The sequence below is a fragment of the Quercus lobata genome, chromosome 2 (genome assembly GCF_001633185.2).
Source record: "Quercus lobata isolate SW786 chromosome 2, ValleyOak3.0 Primary Assembly, whole genome shotgun sequence".
Lineage (NCBI taxonomy): Eukaryota > Viridiplantae > Streptophyta > Magnoliopsida > Fagales > Fagaceae > Quercus > Quercus lobata.
Window position 1 is genome coordinate 35477014 of NC_044905.1, and position 17812 is coordinate 35494825.

Below are 17812 nucleotides of genomic sequence, written 5' to 3' on the forward strand. Positions count from 1 at the left end.
AGATGTACAATAAAACACTTAATTAATTGTCATGGTATCAAAGCAATAGAAAACAATTGCTATCAATGCTAGGATTCCCCACCAACTCCCACATTACCCATCCCCATTGACCATACTAATCATTCTATTCAACTTTAGCAGCCACAACCATATGAAAAAATTCAAGACTAGGCATTGGCAACATCAACAAGGACAAACCCAGCTGCCATTGCAACCACTGACTAGGTCACCTGACCAAAGTGACAGAGTTCTCAATAAGCACTCCACAGTCCACAGTTGAGCCTTACCGTGACTACTCTTCCCCCAAGACAATCACCAATTGAGTTTAACCCCATCTAAGCTAGCCAAGATCTCACTCTAGAGTGCTGATTTACACTGCTACTACTTAATTAATACTCTTGAGCCAAATTAATACTCTTGAGCCAATCCCCTCAGTGTTGAATGTTATATCCCTTCCGGTCAATAACAATCCACCTCCAGTCAGTGTTGATTCCCTCTCCAATTGCGTTTTGCAGCATGTAATGCTGCTTTGATTGAGTAATTGATTCCAGTATGTGTCAATCCACCTTATTATTCCATGAGACAAGGTGCTCTATGGTATGTTTGGTGTCCTACTTGATACTCCCTCCATCCCACATTGTTGGTCCTCTATTGCATTTTGATATGTCCCAAATATGGTTTTGTTTGAAAGGTCAATGAACACAATATTGATTACTTTCTTAAGTTAACCTTTATTTAAAATGTCAATACCCCACTTCCACAAGATTTTAAATTAAGAAGGGTGGATTTGGAATGTTATTTGAAAGATAATGCATTAAATGATGTTTCCTTTAAAAGTTGAACAACGATATGGGATGGAGGGAGTAGTTGATTGATTCCTTGCAAGCCAATGATGTGTGTTGGTGATCTTTTAGGTAAACAGTTCCAGATAACCTATACTCAAAAATACATATTGGGTTTTAGCACAGATTTGCTAGTAAGTTGCCACCCTTTTTATGCTTTATCATATCACAATAGAAAAGCCTTTGGACTTGAACCTCGAGTGATAGCAACTAATAATACAAGAAACCAATGCCAATTGAAACAGAACTCTTATAAAAATAGAGAGTATGGAAATCAGAGCTTCATATGGATAGTAGAAAGTCCTTGCATGAAGCATATGTCAACTTACAGGTCTAGAAGAGATAGCCTGAGCAATTTTGATATATGCCTACAAGACAGAAATATTCAAAATAAATTATTAGAGAACCATAAGAAGCAATTATAGATCAACCTCAATCGCTTGATAATTTAGATCTTAGTAGATGGGTAACGATGAGTTTTATTCTTGTAAAAGTATAGAAAATAAAAACCCAAAAAGGGTTAATATTTATATACAAAGTTTATTATCAGTACTCTATCAAATTGCATCTGTATTGAAACATTTTCTAGGAAGAGAACAAAAGTTGCAACATGCCTCCTCCCCATGATTGTGAGAATAATTTTTGCCCTCTCTTTTTTCTTTCTTTTTCCCACATTTTTGTCAACATTCAACAATGTATAGATAAGATGCTGCATCATTTATCTCCCTAAAACTTTATACACCTTGTTTACTTTGAGATAAATTCCATGGTAAATGATTTAACACTATCGTAATGAAGATCACATATTAACTAAGGCACACGTTTCTAGGGGTGTTTTAAGATCACTGGACTTGATGAATTGCTCAAACAACAAATTACAACCAGGAGAAAAAAAAAAAAAAAAAATCAATATTTTCCTTGTGTGTGTGTATATATATATTCCAGTAAATGAATTTAGTAAAATTGCAGATAGAAACATGATTCGTAACTGAAAGGCCTGTGACACCAGATGTTGGGTCCCTTAATGAAGAATTCTCCTGATTACTAGAAAATCCAATAGTTATGGGAACTAATAATGCTTCTACAGAAAATCAACTAAGGGTCAGAAAAGATCTTCAGCATGAATATCTAGGCCTTCTAAAGAACTAGGGAATTTTAAATCATGCATAGAGTAAGGATATAAAGGCAGAAACATCTTCCCAGAAATCTCTGGCTACAATACAAATTCAAGGACTAAGTTCTAAAATTTTTTATTAGTAGAAGTTCTGCAATACTTTTAAATTATTTTCACAAGAACACGAAAGGAAGAACTGAGGTACACAGGCTCTGTACTAAAATATACCCTTAAATTACAATCAACAATGCAGGAAATCCAAAAAATCCAACAAATAAGATGGACAATGGCCATCCATAGACATCCAAACAAATAATGACCTCAGACACACATGCTTAAGTCTATAAACAGTGAGTTCAATCCATTCAAAGACCTGACCATCTCTCCCCCCAGAAAACCATTAACTGCCAATGAAATCTGACAATAGAAACACAAAACCGATTCCATTTCTCATCAAAGCCAAACCTCCCAATCATACATTAAGCACTCACATTTCACATGATCTTAATCATTTTCAATATCCAGTTTACAAATCACCTTAGGGTTCCACTCCAACTTTTACCATCCAAATATTCATTTGCAATGAGAACTAAATCCAAATTTGGCTTCCTTTTTTTTCAAATGCATTCTCTAACAACATGCTTCCCAAACACCCTCCTTGAAAAATTTTCCAAGACTTTGCTAGAAATTGTACACACTCCAAAACTTTAAAACTCATATCCATGGTTCTTTTTTTTCATTTTTTTTCCTCCGACCGGAGGAGAATGACGTAGCATAGCAAAATAAATCGCAATTTCATCCATTCAAGATTCATTTTATGTGGTCAAATTGTGAGGCCAATGAAAACATGAGTCATTTGACTTTAAAGGTTCTAGGCTTAAAATAGTTTTTGATAAGTAATAAGTTTATTGATGTCAAAAAAGGGGAACACCCTAGTACACAGGAAGTGTACAAGGGGTCAAACAATCAAGAACAAAAATTACAAGAATCTAAGAAATCAAGAAAAGAAAAAAATGATTGGTTCTGCAAAGTAGCCAACCAATCCATTAAAGTTCTAAAGAAAAATAGCTTCAAGTCCGATATGGATCTCTCCTTATCTTCAAAGCACCGATTATTTCTCTCCCTCCAAAGGCACAACAATAAGCAATGTGGAACCATCAACCACATATACCAATTTCGATGATGGCCAAATTTGCCTTGCCAACATGCTAGAAGCCCCACTACAGATTGCAGCATAACCCAACTCACTCCAAACAACCGAACACCATAGCCCACAAATCCATTGCAACCGGACAATGAAGAAAAAGATAATCAACAGATTCACCATTACACTTGCACATGTAGCACCAATCCAATATCCAAACCTTCCTTTTTCGTAAATTATCAATCGTTAAGCATTTTCCTAAAGCAGCAGTCCAAATAAAGAAAGCTACTTGAAAATAAATCTTCTGTTTCTAAATGCTTTTCCAAGGAAAGCAATAGTCATTAGAGCCCACTAAGAGACTATAATAATCCTTAACCATGAACCCTTCTCTCTATCAGATATCCTCACCAAACCCTCTTACCAAAGCACCATATATGGTATCCATGAAATTGGCCAGTGCCTCTAATTCCAGAGCATGCACACCCCTAAAGAAACTTACATCCCAAAACAGGATTCAATTATCAAACTTCATAATCTCAGCCACACTAACCTCCTGATCTCGGCAAAATCTAAACAATTCAAGATAGTTGACTGCAAGAGATTATTCACCACACCAACGGTCTTACCAAAATTTCACCCTAGACCCATCCCCAATATCATATAGAATGTGGCGGGAAAAAGAAGACCATCCTCGACTAATATTTTTCCACAAGCCAACACCATATGTACCATTAATAGGCCTAGTACACCAGCCACCCCATCCACAGCCATATTTCACCACTATCACTTGCCTCCAAAGGGCAGCCCTCTCCATTCCAGATCTCCATAGCCACTTCCCAAGCAAATCTTAATTAAAAAGTCTTACCTTCTGTTTACAAGTGTTGGTAATTTTTGTAATCAGCAGCAAATCTTTACTTTCTGCAATTCCTGTGCATTAAGGGTGGGTTGAGTCTAAAATTTTCTAATAGATTTTTTTAAGTGTCTTGTGCTTATTTTCTATATGCCTTTTATAATTATTATTGAGATTGAACTTTACTAGTAAAATCCAAAGTCCTAATGCCACCAGTACAGTAGTGTTGTACAAGAGTCCGCGTATAATATTTGCTCGATGTCTTTAAAGGTTGGGAGTCGATTCATAAAAAACTAATAGTCTGTTTGGTTGAAGGGGGGAAGGAGAGAGAGTGGAGGGGAGTAGAGTAGAGTTGACTAAAAATAAGTTAATTTTGTGCTAAATCTACTTTACTCTACTCCTCCTCTCTCCCCCTTAATCCAAACGGACCATAAGTGCAGATGTCTAGAGTTCTTTTTGGTCTTCTTACTCTTTCATGAGTACCATTCATGATATAGGATATTGTTCACAATCCTTACACAATAACAAAATCCTCTCTTTTCTTCTTTCTTTGCAACCCAAACCAAACATTTTCGGGTAAATTACATATTTGGTCCATAAACTTGACAATGTTTGTCAATTTGGTCCCTAACCTTTTGGTATTGTGTCAGTTTGGTCCTTGATGGATGAAAAATGCTCACAATTATTATTAAGGGCAAGGATCATTTTGACACAATACCAAAAGGTAAGGGACCAAAGTGACACATTTGAAAGGTCAATGGCCAAATTGACACAAAACGTAAAGGTTAGGGACCAAACTCGTAATTTACCCAACATTTTCCCACTCCTAATTAATCCTACATACTTTATTACCAAACGTAAAAAAATTTCAAACTCTAATTCATTCTACAAGCCCTAACCCTTTCTTCTAAAATCCTAAATCCACAAATTCTCCTAACCTTAAGCCCACCCCCAAGAATACAGACCAGTTTTCCCTAAATCTATCCTACATTGTTGTGCCATCTTAGACAAATTCAATATTCCATGAATATCATATTGTTGGCCAAACCAAAAAGGAAAAAAGAAACTTATAATATTGAACAAAGAAGTAAAAGTTCAGTGATTGTTCCACATGAAATTTAAATTTAAAAATAAATAATTAAAAAAAAAAAAAAAAACCTTCAATATTGAGAAACAAGACGTACCGGACCAAGTTCGACCAATATTTTCCGAAGCTCTGCGGCTCTAATCTGCATCAGAACCATCAAGAACAGTGTAAAGCAAACAAGAAAAGAAGCAGAAAATCAAAGAATTGAAACGAAATGAGCGAAAAAAAAAAAACCTGGAACATGAGGTCAGAGCGATCATAAACCCGGTCGAGGTAGCGGAGGGCGAACCATTTTCCAAAAGTGGTACCGATCTGATAAAGGCGGCGAAATAGGATGAGCGGTTTTCTCCTATAGACGGCGGCGATCTTCGAGACGCCATATTCGGTCAAGGAATCGGCCTCGGAGGCGGTGAGGTCGAAGAGGTAGCCGGAGCGATCGGTGAAGGAGTCGAAGTCGGCAGCCTTGCATCGGAGGAGGAAAAGACGGCGGTGAGGGAGACAGAGAGGTTTGGAGGGAGTGAAATTGGCGGGAAAGGAGGGTGTGGGAAAGAGTAATAGCATTGCTTTCCTTTGCTTTGGTTTGACGTGTGTGTTTTGTTGATAAATCTCAGTTAGAACAGAAGTCACAAGCTGGTAATACCGGAAATGATTGATTTATGAATGAAACTACTACCACTGTAGTTCTGTGCAGTCACAAGCTTTGTTTGATTTTTTGAGAGAGTTGAACAGTGCTGCCGTGCAGGCTAACGTCTCCTATGTGCTCCTTGCATTTGTTATCCTTTCTTTTTCTTTTTCTTTTTCTTTTTCTTTTTTTCCTCCGGATAATTTTTTCTTAATAATATTATTCAAGAATTTATTTTATTAGTTACAATTATTTTAAAAGTATTTGGTGACTGTGAAGGGAAAATAGTGTAAGGGAGGAAGTTACGATTTGGTAACGGTGTTTAAATAATAAAAACTGTTGTTTAAACATCACAACACGTATTTTCATATACTTTTTTTCACCTACACATATTTCTACAAAACTTAGACAACATTATTAGAAATTTCTTATCAAAGAAGTCCCTAAAGATTGCCTTTTTTGCTAGAAAAACAAAGAAAACCCCTAAAACCAAATTAGGAAAAAGAAAGCCTACACTATATCCTTACTCGACTAATGAGGTTATGGAAGATACTCCAATGGCAAAGTTAGAACAATGGAGTGTAAATTTGAGCAAACTAATGGTAAGTTTGTTTATTTTTGGATAAATTACGTATTTAGTCTCTATCCTTTATACTATATTTCAATTTAGTTTTTAACCTTTCAATCATGTCAATTTTTGACACGTCAAACTTTTCCATCCAAGAGATAACGACACAGTACTGAAAGGTTAGAGACCAAATTGACACAATTGAAAGGTTGGGGACTAAATTGAAATATGGTGTAAAGGATAGAGACCAAATACATAATTTACATTTTATTTTTTCATACCTTTGTTTGGACTTTGGAGAATCTCTCTCTATTTATAGAGATTCCCATAAGGGTATTTTGGTCTTTCTCCCTTTGTTACCTCTATCAATTTTGCCTAGACACCATACCCTTGTCATCTCCTCTAGGCAGATTCATAAGAAAAAGAGAACCATCCCCAAATTCAACATTGAGAGGAACTATTGAAGTAGCAATATGACTACCCATAATCTCAATCCTATGAATCTCACAAGCATCCTTGTTCATGCTCGGCGGTTCAAGGGCAAGTTGTAAAGATGTTAAGTGCAAAGATGCTAAAGACCAGAAGAAGAAGGGAAAGAAGCCAGTGCAGTGAAGTGTGTGGAGAATGCAGTGGTTGCTGCTTATAGATATTTAATTTTATGTTCACACGTATTTGTTACACTTGCAATAACTGACTTCCTTATAATGTGGAAGTTAGTTTCTTCCTCTGTAGCTATAAAGTGATGCTTTGTACAGTTTCTGATTCATTGAGTAAAAATAGAGAATTAATCCAGAAGCTTCTCTCTGTTTTTCTCTCTAGCTTTCAAGCTCTTCTTTTCTCAGTTTTCCAAATCTTACACAAGTTCTAATAGGTCGTGCTAAACAAGTCTCCAAATATATGCTTGACATTTTTATCACTTTATCAGGTCGACTAATACTCTAGTCTAGTGATCGACAAGGCTTTTTTTTTTCTTTTTTTTTATATGTAGTGATCGACAAGGTTTACTTTGTCATACTTGCGTCAAAGCATTTTTCAGCCATCATAACTACACTTTCCTGTTCAACAAAAAATATTATTTGGGTTGACCAAGATTTTATGCCACACCAAACACTTAAAAACGTTGAAAATGTTTTCTGAATAACATTTTTCGACAAATCAACGACAACATTAGTACATAATTAATCATAAACAATTTTTACGATTTATGGATATATGATTAAGATTTACCAAAAATAACTCGTGAAGAGTAGGCCTTGTTTGAGTCCTACAAAAAATAGAAATGAAAATAGAATGCACTCAGTTTTCAAACCAAACATGACTGGAGCATGCCAACTTTTCCGGTTGACCTCAAACCTTAGCCTAAGATCAAGCTTTTATTTTAAATTTTTAGTTTAAATAACTAGCGAATCTTAATACAACAATACTACAATACCATTTAGTGCGAGATCATTTTTGTATAGAATGGCAACACCATTAACATAACTTTTATTATACACCAATCACAATTAACAATTATGAAAAAAAAAAATTGTGAAATTTGTTTTATATCTAGACTTATAGATCATTTCAATTGGGTGAGGAGGATACGTATACAGGCTGTGGATATACACGGCATGCCAGTAGATCATGAATGGGAGCTTACAAATTGGAGGGCTTCACCAGCATGCAAATTGATGGAAAGTCTGAGTTTTCTATAATCTTCATAGGTAAAAGGGACAAACTGGCGTGGGTTTTCAGAATCCACAAGTTCTGGTGGGGCTTCAACTGCTGCTTCCTTGGGTCCCAAGAAAAATGAAGCAATTGACACTCGTATACTTGCTTCCTTGCACTGTACTCGATGCTTCACATTACAAAACCTTCCATTGCTCCATACCTTCAACATATCAACAAAAATTATAACAAATTTTAACTCAAAATTAATTAAAGGGCAGATAAATGAAAGGAAAGTTTCACTCCAAATATGTTTGGAGCTATTTTTTAATTCACTACGCAGTGAATTATAAGATTATTTTTGTGTATTATTTTAAAAAATAATCATATGACTTAGAGTCTGTTTGGATACTGCTTATTTTACTGAAAACTGAAAACAATAAAAATAATAAATAAAAAATACTGTTCACAAAATTTTTACTGTTCACATGCCTAAATTCACTGTTCATGGACAATGAACAGTGCAAAAGGCGCTAAGCTGAAAAAAATAAAAAATAAAAAAATGCAGCAAACACAAACGCTCACTTATCCAAACGCCACCTTAGTAAAAAAGTCATGTGACTAAAATTAAACATTTTTTTAAGGACAAAGTTTAGCTACAAAATTAGTTGTAGTCTTAGGTTACAATCTTACTCAATATCTTTTTATTGGAGGTGAATTTTGACAAATCTATCATTAGATTACATCTTCTTCTTCTTATATCCTCTATGCTTGTAAAATTTCTAGAAAATTAATCAATACTATGTCATCAATAAATTGTTTAAATTACAAGTTTTTGTAATTTAAAATTATGCATAAAATATAAACTTATAGATCATATAATAAATAATATCCAATTGACACAAAATTTGACATGTGTATTAAGAGTATAAAGAATATGTAATTCCATGGTTAGATTTTCAAAATATGTAATAATATTCATTTCATTGAGTAAGGTTATAGGTAAAGGCTATAACCAATTTTGTAACTAAATTTTATCCTTTTTTTTAATCACTACATTATGAATTAGAGCATGATATTTCCAACAAATAAATGAAAGACATACATGGCAACCTTTGCCTACCTTAGCAATGTCCCCAAGATTGACAAGGAGGGTACCTGGCCAGGGATCAATGGATACAAAGGCACCAGACTTGTCCACGAGTTCAAGACCGCTAACATTTTCATCATCTTGAAGTATGGTTAGGAATCCAGAATCTGTGTGCATTCGTAGAGCAGTGGATCCTACAGTTTGAGGGGTGAAGTTGTATTTGTTAATTCTAAGATGACAAGACCATCCCTTGAACAATTCGCTCGCCAAACCCACACTTCTGGCCAACATTCGCCCTAAATCAATGGCCAGATCATGTATAGCTTGAGTATACATCAGTATTATCTCTCTGGCAGTAAGAGCAGCTCAATTAGAATCAATTAATGTGATTAAACTCTAGTTCTTTCTCTCTTTGTTTCTAAATGATATTTAATAAAGAAGAAAACTATATGAAAATAGTTTTGAAAAGGAAAACAAGTTCAAACATATGCATAAAAACTATGCACCAGAACATGGAGGTAGTTGCTCTAGGAAGATTTAAAATTAAAATCAATTTTACTACAAAAAATTTACAAATTAATAACCAATGTAATTGGTGTCACATTAACAATAATATCCATTACATCACCCATTGCTCTAAAATTCAAATCTACAACCACCTTGCCAAATGTTTATGAAAGATTGTATCATTCCCTAAAATTATAGAATAAAGTGTTGCCTTCAATGATTTCTCTCTCGTAAGAGTAAAGAGTATGCTTTCTTCTCCTTACTATTGCATTACAAATTTGAAGCTTACAAATGGACATGAATGATTTATGCCACTTCAACAACATAATAAATAAATATTTGAATTACTTTTTTGTTAATGGTGACTAATCAATTTGTAAGATTTATATAGAAAAATTTGTAGTACTCCAATCATTACTCGTCCCTCAAATAATATTAGATTGCCAAAACAAAGATATTGTTTTCTTTTATTTATTTAAAAAAATTACATCAAGTTAAATTCATAGATAATAAATTTCATTAATATTACACCACACAATAATTAAAAATTAAAATAAGATTTCCCGCTTTCCTATTGGATTATGTCATCTTCAGACTTAATATAACCATATACATAAAATTTAATGTTAATAGGAAGTCACATAATATCCAACCCATAAATTCTTTTTTTTTTAATAAATAATTTTAAAAGGATAAAGTCTTTTTTTTTAAGAACTAATTTAGAGTAATCTTTTCCAACTTGTACAATTTATTGAACTATCAAGGTATATTATTTAAACAAGTTAGTTGATTCATTAAAAAAGTCATTCATTAAAAAAGTCACGTGACTAAAACTATACATGTAAAACTTCTTTAATCGCCAAGTCTTGGATTGAAATACAAAAATCAAAATTTGAATATTTTACAAATATGACAGTAATTAATATTAATATTAATATTTTACATTAAAAAAACAAGGCTATTTTTACTTAATAATATTATTTTTAAAATTATTTTGATAATTAAGACTATTTTAAAAGTATTTATGGATATTGCATTTTCTAAAGTTCCAACATAGAAGAGATGAGTTCTATTGAAAACATGTAACTCGTCTCTTGGATGCTAAAAACACTCATCTCTCGTAAGGATGATATTCAAAATAGACTATTTCTCAAAAGAGTAGTGTTTATTACACATTTCGTTGCACACACATAAAATAAAATTTAAAAAAAAAAAAAAAAAACCACAATTGAGCTTGTAACTTGAAGTCAAGATTTTTAACATAGAAATTGTGACTACAATTGACTTTTTCGCATGTATAAATGTGTGAGCACTAGAGTGTGTAACAATTTTTTCCCCAACTTTCAAACATTACTATAATCATGGACGAAGCCCCCCCCCCCCCCAATTTTTTTAAAATATTATTATATTAATAGATACTAATTTTAGCAATTTTGTTTTATAAAATTACATTTTACCTCCCTTAACAATGCCATCAATTCTTTTAAGAGTGATGTTATAGCCACAAACTTTTTTGCAATATTTTTACAAACTATTAAGGTAACAAATTCTTGTTGGTTCACATACTTGCATCACTTTTTACTTACCAATAACCACTCACAATATTAGCAATTTATAAAAATTTTATAGTTTTAGCATTTCCATCTTTTAAAGGCCATAAAAAATTGATAGATTAAATATAAAACAAAATATACAAGCCTAAAAAAATTAGCCCAACAAAAAAAATTACCAATAATAAAGCTAAAAAGAATTAATCTCAATCAATCTATTTTACCAAAAACAAACAATTTGGCCCTTTAAAAAGTTTTAAACAAAAATCTTTAGTAGTAAAGCAATAGAGTCAAAGGCCGAAGCCACCACACACAACAAGCCGCAGAGCCACTTCCTAATTCCAAGTCCTGACTCTGTCCCTAAGTATAATTACTATTTTTTTTTAAAGTATTATTTAGCACAAATGGCATCCCAAACAAGAGGGCATACTATGAGATTACTTTCTCAAAACATGTGAGACTCACACAAATGGTATCAAAACATGTGAAGGATGTATCTAAAGATATTTTTGGGATGTATCTAAATGTGAGGGATGTATCTAAAGATTTTTTTTTTCTTGTTAAATGTGTCTAAACAAAATTCAAGTTCCTACATCTCAGAAAAAAAAAAAAATCAATTTCCCCACCCCTGTCCCCTCGGCAAATCTGGGTAACTAATTTCGTTTTCCCAACTATCTAGTTAATAGTTAAGGTTTCAAAACCATATTTTTTACTAGCATCTCGAGTCTAAAAAACTCGATTTAGGGCCTATAAATCGAGTTTTTGGGACTCGATTTTCATGGATTGATCACATTTGATGTGGTATTTTTTTCACGTGGCGTTTACCTGGAAATCGAGTCTCTAAGACTTGATTTCTAACCCAAAAAAATTTTAAAAAAATTTTAAGTCTCATGTACAAGACGAAATACCCAAAAACAAATTTAAGAAATCCCAAATACATCAATCCCAATCCTAAAGACTCAGATCAGAGGGAGAGAAAGAGCTCACCTCTGGGGCTCGCGCGGCCTGGGTCTGCCTAGGTCGCGCACAGTGGTCTGAACCCGATCTGAAGCCACCCACTCCGATCTCGATCTTCTCTCTCTCTCTCTCTCTTTTTTTTTTCTTTTTTTTTTCCTTTTTTTTTTTCTGGGTTCTTCTCTGATGTTCTGGTGGTTCCTCTCTGATTTGTTCTTATTTATAAGGGTTATAAATCGAGTCATAGAGACTCGATTTCCATGTAGTCGCCATGTGAAAAAATATGCCACATCAAACGTAATTAGAGCATAAAAATCGAGTCTTTGATGCTCGATTTATAGGCCAAAATTGAGTCTTATAGACTCGAGATGCTAGTAAATAATATAGTTTGGGAACCAGAACTACTAACTATATAGTTGGAAAATTATGGTTAAATTCTCATTTTCGCCTGTCCCCACCGTATAACTTCAACCCAAACTTCCTTCAAACAACAACAGCAACAACAACAAAAAATTTAAAAAAATTAAAATTAAAAACTTGAAACTTCAGCCCATTTTTTTTTTTTTTGGTTTGTTTGACTTCTAAAGTCTTGGTTCTGTAGATTTCATTGTGAACAGAGTGGGCAAGCAAATTGTTTGAGTTTTGTGCTTTCAAGTAGTTGCATTATTCGCATCGCTTTTGACAAATTTGTATACTACAATTCTGTATTTTATTGGCAAAAAAAAAAAAAAAGTGTGAAAATGCGTGAATGTTGTTTAAAAATTAAAAACATATATTCAAACTCCTATACCAAACGGCTCCTAAAGCTTTCTTCTTTATTTTGCTATAGCAAAATGGGTAAATTACAAAGTTGATTTTTATCTTTTATATCATATTTTAATTTAGTTCATAACTTTTCAATTATATTAATTTGGTCTCTAACATTTTCAATCCTATATTAATCTAGTTACTGTCCTAATGTCGTTATCTCTTGAATGAAAAAAAGCTTATGTGTCAAGCGATGCTATTTAAATATCAATATTTATGCCAAGTAGGATGCCACATATGTTGCCACGTTAGATTAATTAAAAAAATTAAAATAAAATAAAAACTCAATCAATAAAGAAATTTAAGAAATTTATACCCACCCATGTTTTGGGTTTTTTACTGTGAACCCACTGTAGAATTGGCCAACGACAAAATTAGATCTATATTTTCAATCTAGCAAACAAAACACTGACAAGAATTTGCACAGGCGCTCATAACGTGGTCACAAACCATTGATTGGTTTTCACTGCTATATACAAAAGAATGTGGACATATATGATAAAACCCATCAAGAAGAAGATCTAACACTACTGAAACCCTTTGGTTCTTTCTTACCTTACCACCGACATTGAAAGAGAAAAATTTCTCAAAATAAAATGGAAAAGAAAACAAAGATTAGAGAGAGCGAAAGTGGGAGCTTTACGGAAAGAAAGGAAGATCTGTGATCCGTTTTGGAGTGAGCGGGAGGGAGAAGAGTAGAGTGGAATTAACTCAAAATTAGCCTATTTTTATCTAACTCTACTCTTCTCCACTCTTCCTCCCTCCTCTCAATCCAAACATGCCCGTTATCTCTTTGTTGAAGGGTTCTCTTCCTAGTACATTTCAGTCCCATTTCTCCATTCTTATCAAGAACCCCATTTGGTTTTAGAGAGTGTGAGAGATGGGAGAGTCTAGGAGTTTTTGTTCGTTGATGTTGGTGTTCTTGCTTGTGGTCTGTAGTCTCTGCAAGTGATGAAGACCCCACAGGTTCTTTAATCGGAATGTGAAATAACCCAATTTCTCATTTATTAGTTGGCATTAATATTAATATTTTAATATCACTATTTGAAACATCTTGTTTGGGTAAGGACAAAATTGAGATAACATTAAAAAAAAAAAATTTAGAGTCTAAAGCGATACCATTAAAAAACTACGGATTAAATTAAAATATGGTATAAAAATTTAAGAATCAATTTTTTAATTTATCCCAACAGTATCAACTATTACTCCATGGTATGAGAGAGTAAAGTGTGTATTTGGAAAGAAATTAATTTTTCAATTTATCTCTATTTTTAATTTATTTGTATTATTATATATGAGTTTTATTATATTTTTTGATATTATTAATAAGTCCACGTACCATTCAGCTGATTTTTTAAGTTTTTTTCCTGCACTTTTAATAAACAAATTTCAATTTAAGATATTCCACCTACTAAACAAATAACGCTTTCTCCTCTATTTAGCTATCGATTAACAACTATTGTTCATCAAAAAGCAGTATTAATAACTATTAAGAGAAAGTAAATAAATAAAGGGGAAAAAAACTGAAATCTAAGAAAGCTGAGCAAAGAAAAAAAACCTTTGGCGTGGAGGGATATCCAGTTGAGAACAAAAGACATCGACAGAGTGAGGAGAGCCAAAATCGTAGATACCCAAGCCCTCAAAAAAACGACTGAACTCGGTGGGAGCAACATAGCCGCTGTTGGGTATCACTTCAGTGTTGCGTTTTTTGACATCTATGGGAAGGTCAAGCAGTTCTCTCACCACTTTCTTCATCTCTGACATCAGAGTCAACGAGATTTTGTGGTTCATGATCCTGAAACAACCCCATTCCTCTGATGCTTCTCTCAATTTCTTATACTGCTGTTGCTGCTGCTCTCCATCATTGTTATCTTCCAATTTCTGCATATCAATCACAGGGATACACATAAACTTGATATCACCAACCTCCATCTTTGATGCTTTCTTTGCTCCACTAATCTGCTGTTATTATTGTATTGATGGACAAAATTACAAAATAACCCCTCTGACTTGGAAGAGTTTCCAGGTAGTACTCTCAACTCTCACTTTATTATTATTGTTATTATTATTTGTTTTGATTTAAATTTTCAGTCCTTTTAACTACCATTTGTTGCAAATTCGGTCATTTACTTAAATTTTGGATTTAAGTGATAGTTTAGTGTAGGGCTGTCCACGGGTCGGTCTGGGTCAGGTTTGTGCCCAACCCGGAACCGACCCGCCGGAATCGGGTGACAAAGAAATGCACCCGCCGTCGACTGCCGGAGTAATCGGATTGGGCGGATCAGACCATCAACGGGCGGCAGGCGGGTCGGTCAGGGTCGAAAATCCAGAAAACGGCGAAAATTGGTGTGAAAATGGTGAAAATAAACACATGAAAACGGCCAAAATCCGACCAAATCTTCGAGGTTTCTCCAGATCCGGCCTAATCTAGGCCATTTTCGACAAGATCTTGACTAGATCCGACGAAATCTCGCCGAGATCTTGACGAAAATGGTCTAAATCTCACCGGATCTACCAAATAGCGTCGGAAATCTTGTGGGTCGGTCGGGTCGGTTTGATCGGATTCTGGAGAGGGAAAACCGATCTCCGACCCGCCAAACTCGGGTTTTGGAGAAACAAACCCGTCGCCGACCGCCGGAGAAGTCAGATCGGTCAGCGGCGGGTCGGGTTCGGTCGGTGGCGACGGGTGGGTCGGGTTGGCCGGGTCTCTGGACAGCCCTAGTTTAGTGGTAATAATATTCTTTTTTTATAAAAAAAAGTCTTTAACTTCTATTTGTTGGATGAAGAATTTATAAAATACACAAAATTTTAGAAATAATGGGATTTACATCCCATCATTTATAAATTTTCTTGTTTAACTATAATCTTTATAAAAAATTAAAATTTAATCTTTATAGTAGCTCATAGGGTGGCAGTGTTGTTGCCGAACATGGATGGATATCCCCCGTGCTTCTTTATCATAGGGGATCTTTCAATGGATTAGTACCTTAGTGGCCTCTTGATCTCTATGTTCATGCACTTCTCATTGACAAATTACCCTATATACATGAAGGTTCTTTTTTTATAAGCTTTCAAATAACTTTGCTTAAATTTTTGAGACTTTGAAGATGTGTTGATAATTTAGGTTATGATTCAAATTTGATATGAGATCAATTTGGGATATGATCTGATATTTCAGATCTGCAAATATGATTTTCTTTCTCTCCGATGAACTGCCTCAAATTGTCGCCAAAAATCTACCTTGCCATAGGTCGAAAAATCAACCTCAGGTGGTCTTGATTGGCGCCAATCAATGGAAAACATTCACCAACAGTTTGGTGATAAAATTGCCCAAAAATCACTCTAATTACCAATGAACAACCATACCCATTCATGCATCAAGGGTTGGTGTTCGAAATCAATCTTGTAGGCTATATATGAAATCCACCCAATTTGTGCATAGTCTAGATGCCTTCACTTTAACACTTCTCCTTCCATATAATAAGATGTGGTGGAGTGTTGTCAAGATTAATGAATTTGTAGTACTTGAGAAGAGGCAATAGAAACCAACTCTAATACCTCTACTCTTTTTGACGACTTGGCTTGCAATCGCAGCAAATAACATCTGTTACCAACACTTTTGGAAAGTGGTGGACCAGGAGGTAATTCTTTCAATCCTATCTTGGCTAAATTCAAGTAGATTACCATACCCTGTGAATCATACCTTTATAACCCTTATCCCTAAGGATAAAAGCCCTAAATATGTTCATCAATTTTGCCCCATTAGTTTGTGCAACGTTCTATATAAGATTTTCTCTAAAGTCGTAGCAAACAGATTAAAGAAATTTTTGCCATCTCTTATCTCTGAACACCAATCAGCTTTTGCAAAAGACCGACTCATTACTAATAACATTATGATTGCTTTTGAAACTCTCCATTGTATGAAAAATCACAAGGTAGGTACCAATGGTTTTATGGTAATCAAGCTAGACATGATCAAGGCTTATGATCGTGTAGAGTGAGACTTCTTGGAGAACTTAATGAGAAAAATGGGTTTTTGCATGAGATTGAGTAATTTGATGATGGAGTGTGTGAAAACAGTTTCCTATTCTATATTGGTGAATGGGGAACTTAAGAGCTTGATCCCACCATCTAGAGGAATATGTCAGGGAGACCCACTATCTCCATTCCTCTTCCTCTTATGCACAAAAGGTCTACATGGGCTCATAAAAAAAGTGGCTAGAACAAGTGATATTAGGGGTTTCAACTAACTCATTTGTTTTTTGCAGATGATGGTCTACATTTTTGTAGGGCAATCAAGGAGGAGTGTAACAAGGTTCTAAAAATTCTCTCTAATTATGAAGCATCATCTGGTTAGAAAATTAATAAAGAAAAAACAACCCTTTTTTTTTCAACAAGTCAACCCTAGATACAACCAGAAATACCATTAAAGGAATGTTCGAAGTACAAGAAATCAAGTTCTATGAGAAATACCTTGGCCTCCCTTCTCTTGTAGGGATAGGAAAGAAGGCCAACTTTAATTACATAAAAGAATGCATTTGGAGGAAATTACAAGGGTGGGAAGGTAAACTCTTATCTCAAGCCAGAAGAGAAGTTCTTATCAAAGCTATGATTCAAGCCATGGAGATTACTGCATGACAAAGATTCCCTCTTCTATCAAGTCTTTAAAGCCAAGTTCTTTTCACATTGCTCCACTATGGAAGCAAAAGACTCAACCACTAGTTCATATGCTTTGCGAAGCATTTTACAAGGGAGAGATGTCATACAAAAAGGATCTCACTAGCAGGTTGGTAATGGAAAATCTATTAGGTTTGGGAGCACCATTGACTCCCAATTAAAAACCCAACTGTTATTGAATCTCTAATGCTAGAATCAACGGAGGAGGCAACAGTTGATTCTTTGATAATTGTTGAAATCAAAAGCTGGGATACATGTTGGGAGCACGTGACACCCTTTGGATTCCAGCACACATTTGTCAAAGCTTATTTATGAGCTTGTTCCAAAAGTCTTCAAGGCTAGCTCTTTCA

At 34.4% G+C, this 17812-nt stretch overlaps 2 protein-coding genes across 2 annotated transcripts in view; both read right to left on the minus strand.

The window, feature by feature from the left end:
* The window catches only part of LOC115975452 (uncharacterized aarF domain-containing protein kinase At1g71810, chloroplastic), a 29642-nt gene extending 23832 nt beyond the window's left edge, over nucleotides 1-5810 (minus strand). The window contains exons 1-3 of the mRNA XM_031096232.1: nucleotides 5272-5810; nucleotides 5135-5179; nucleotides 1172-1210 (exon numbers count right to left, since the gene is read on the minus strand). Of these exons, the coding sequence (XP_030952092.1) occupies nucleotides 1172-1210; nucleotides 5135-5179; nucleotides 5272-5598 (411 nt within the window). The 5' untranslated portion in view covers nucleotides 5599-5810. The remainder of the gene's footprint in view (nucleotides 1-1171; nucleotides 1211-5134; nucleotides 5180-5271) is intronic.
* A 1916-nt stretch (nucleotides 5811-7726) lies between these two features.
* On the minus strand, nucleotides 7727-14805 carry LOC115977896 (2-oxoglutarate-dependent dioxygenase DAO-like). Its single transcript, XM_031099924.1, has 3 exons — nucleotides 14344-14805; nucleotides 9001-9316; nucleotides 7727-8100 (listed from the first exon to the last, which is right to left on the minus strand). Exons 1-3 carry the CDS (start codon nucleotides 14715-14717, stop codon nucleotides 7852-7854), a joined length of 939 nt encoding a protein of 312 aa, XP_030955784.1. The 5' UTR covers nucleotides 14718-14805; the 3' UTR covers nucleotides 7727-7851.
* Between the last annotated feature and the right edge of the window lie 3007 nt (nucleotides 14806-17812).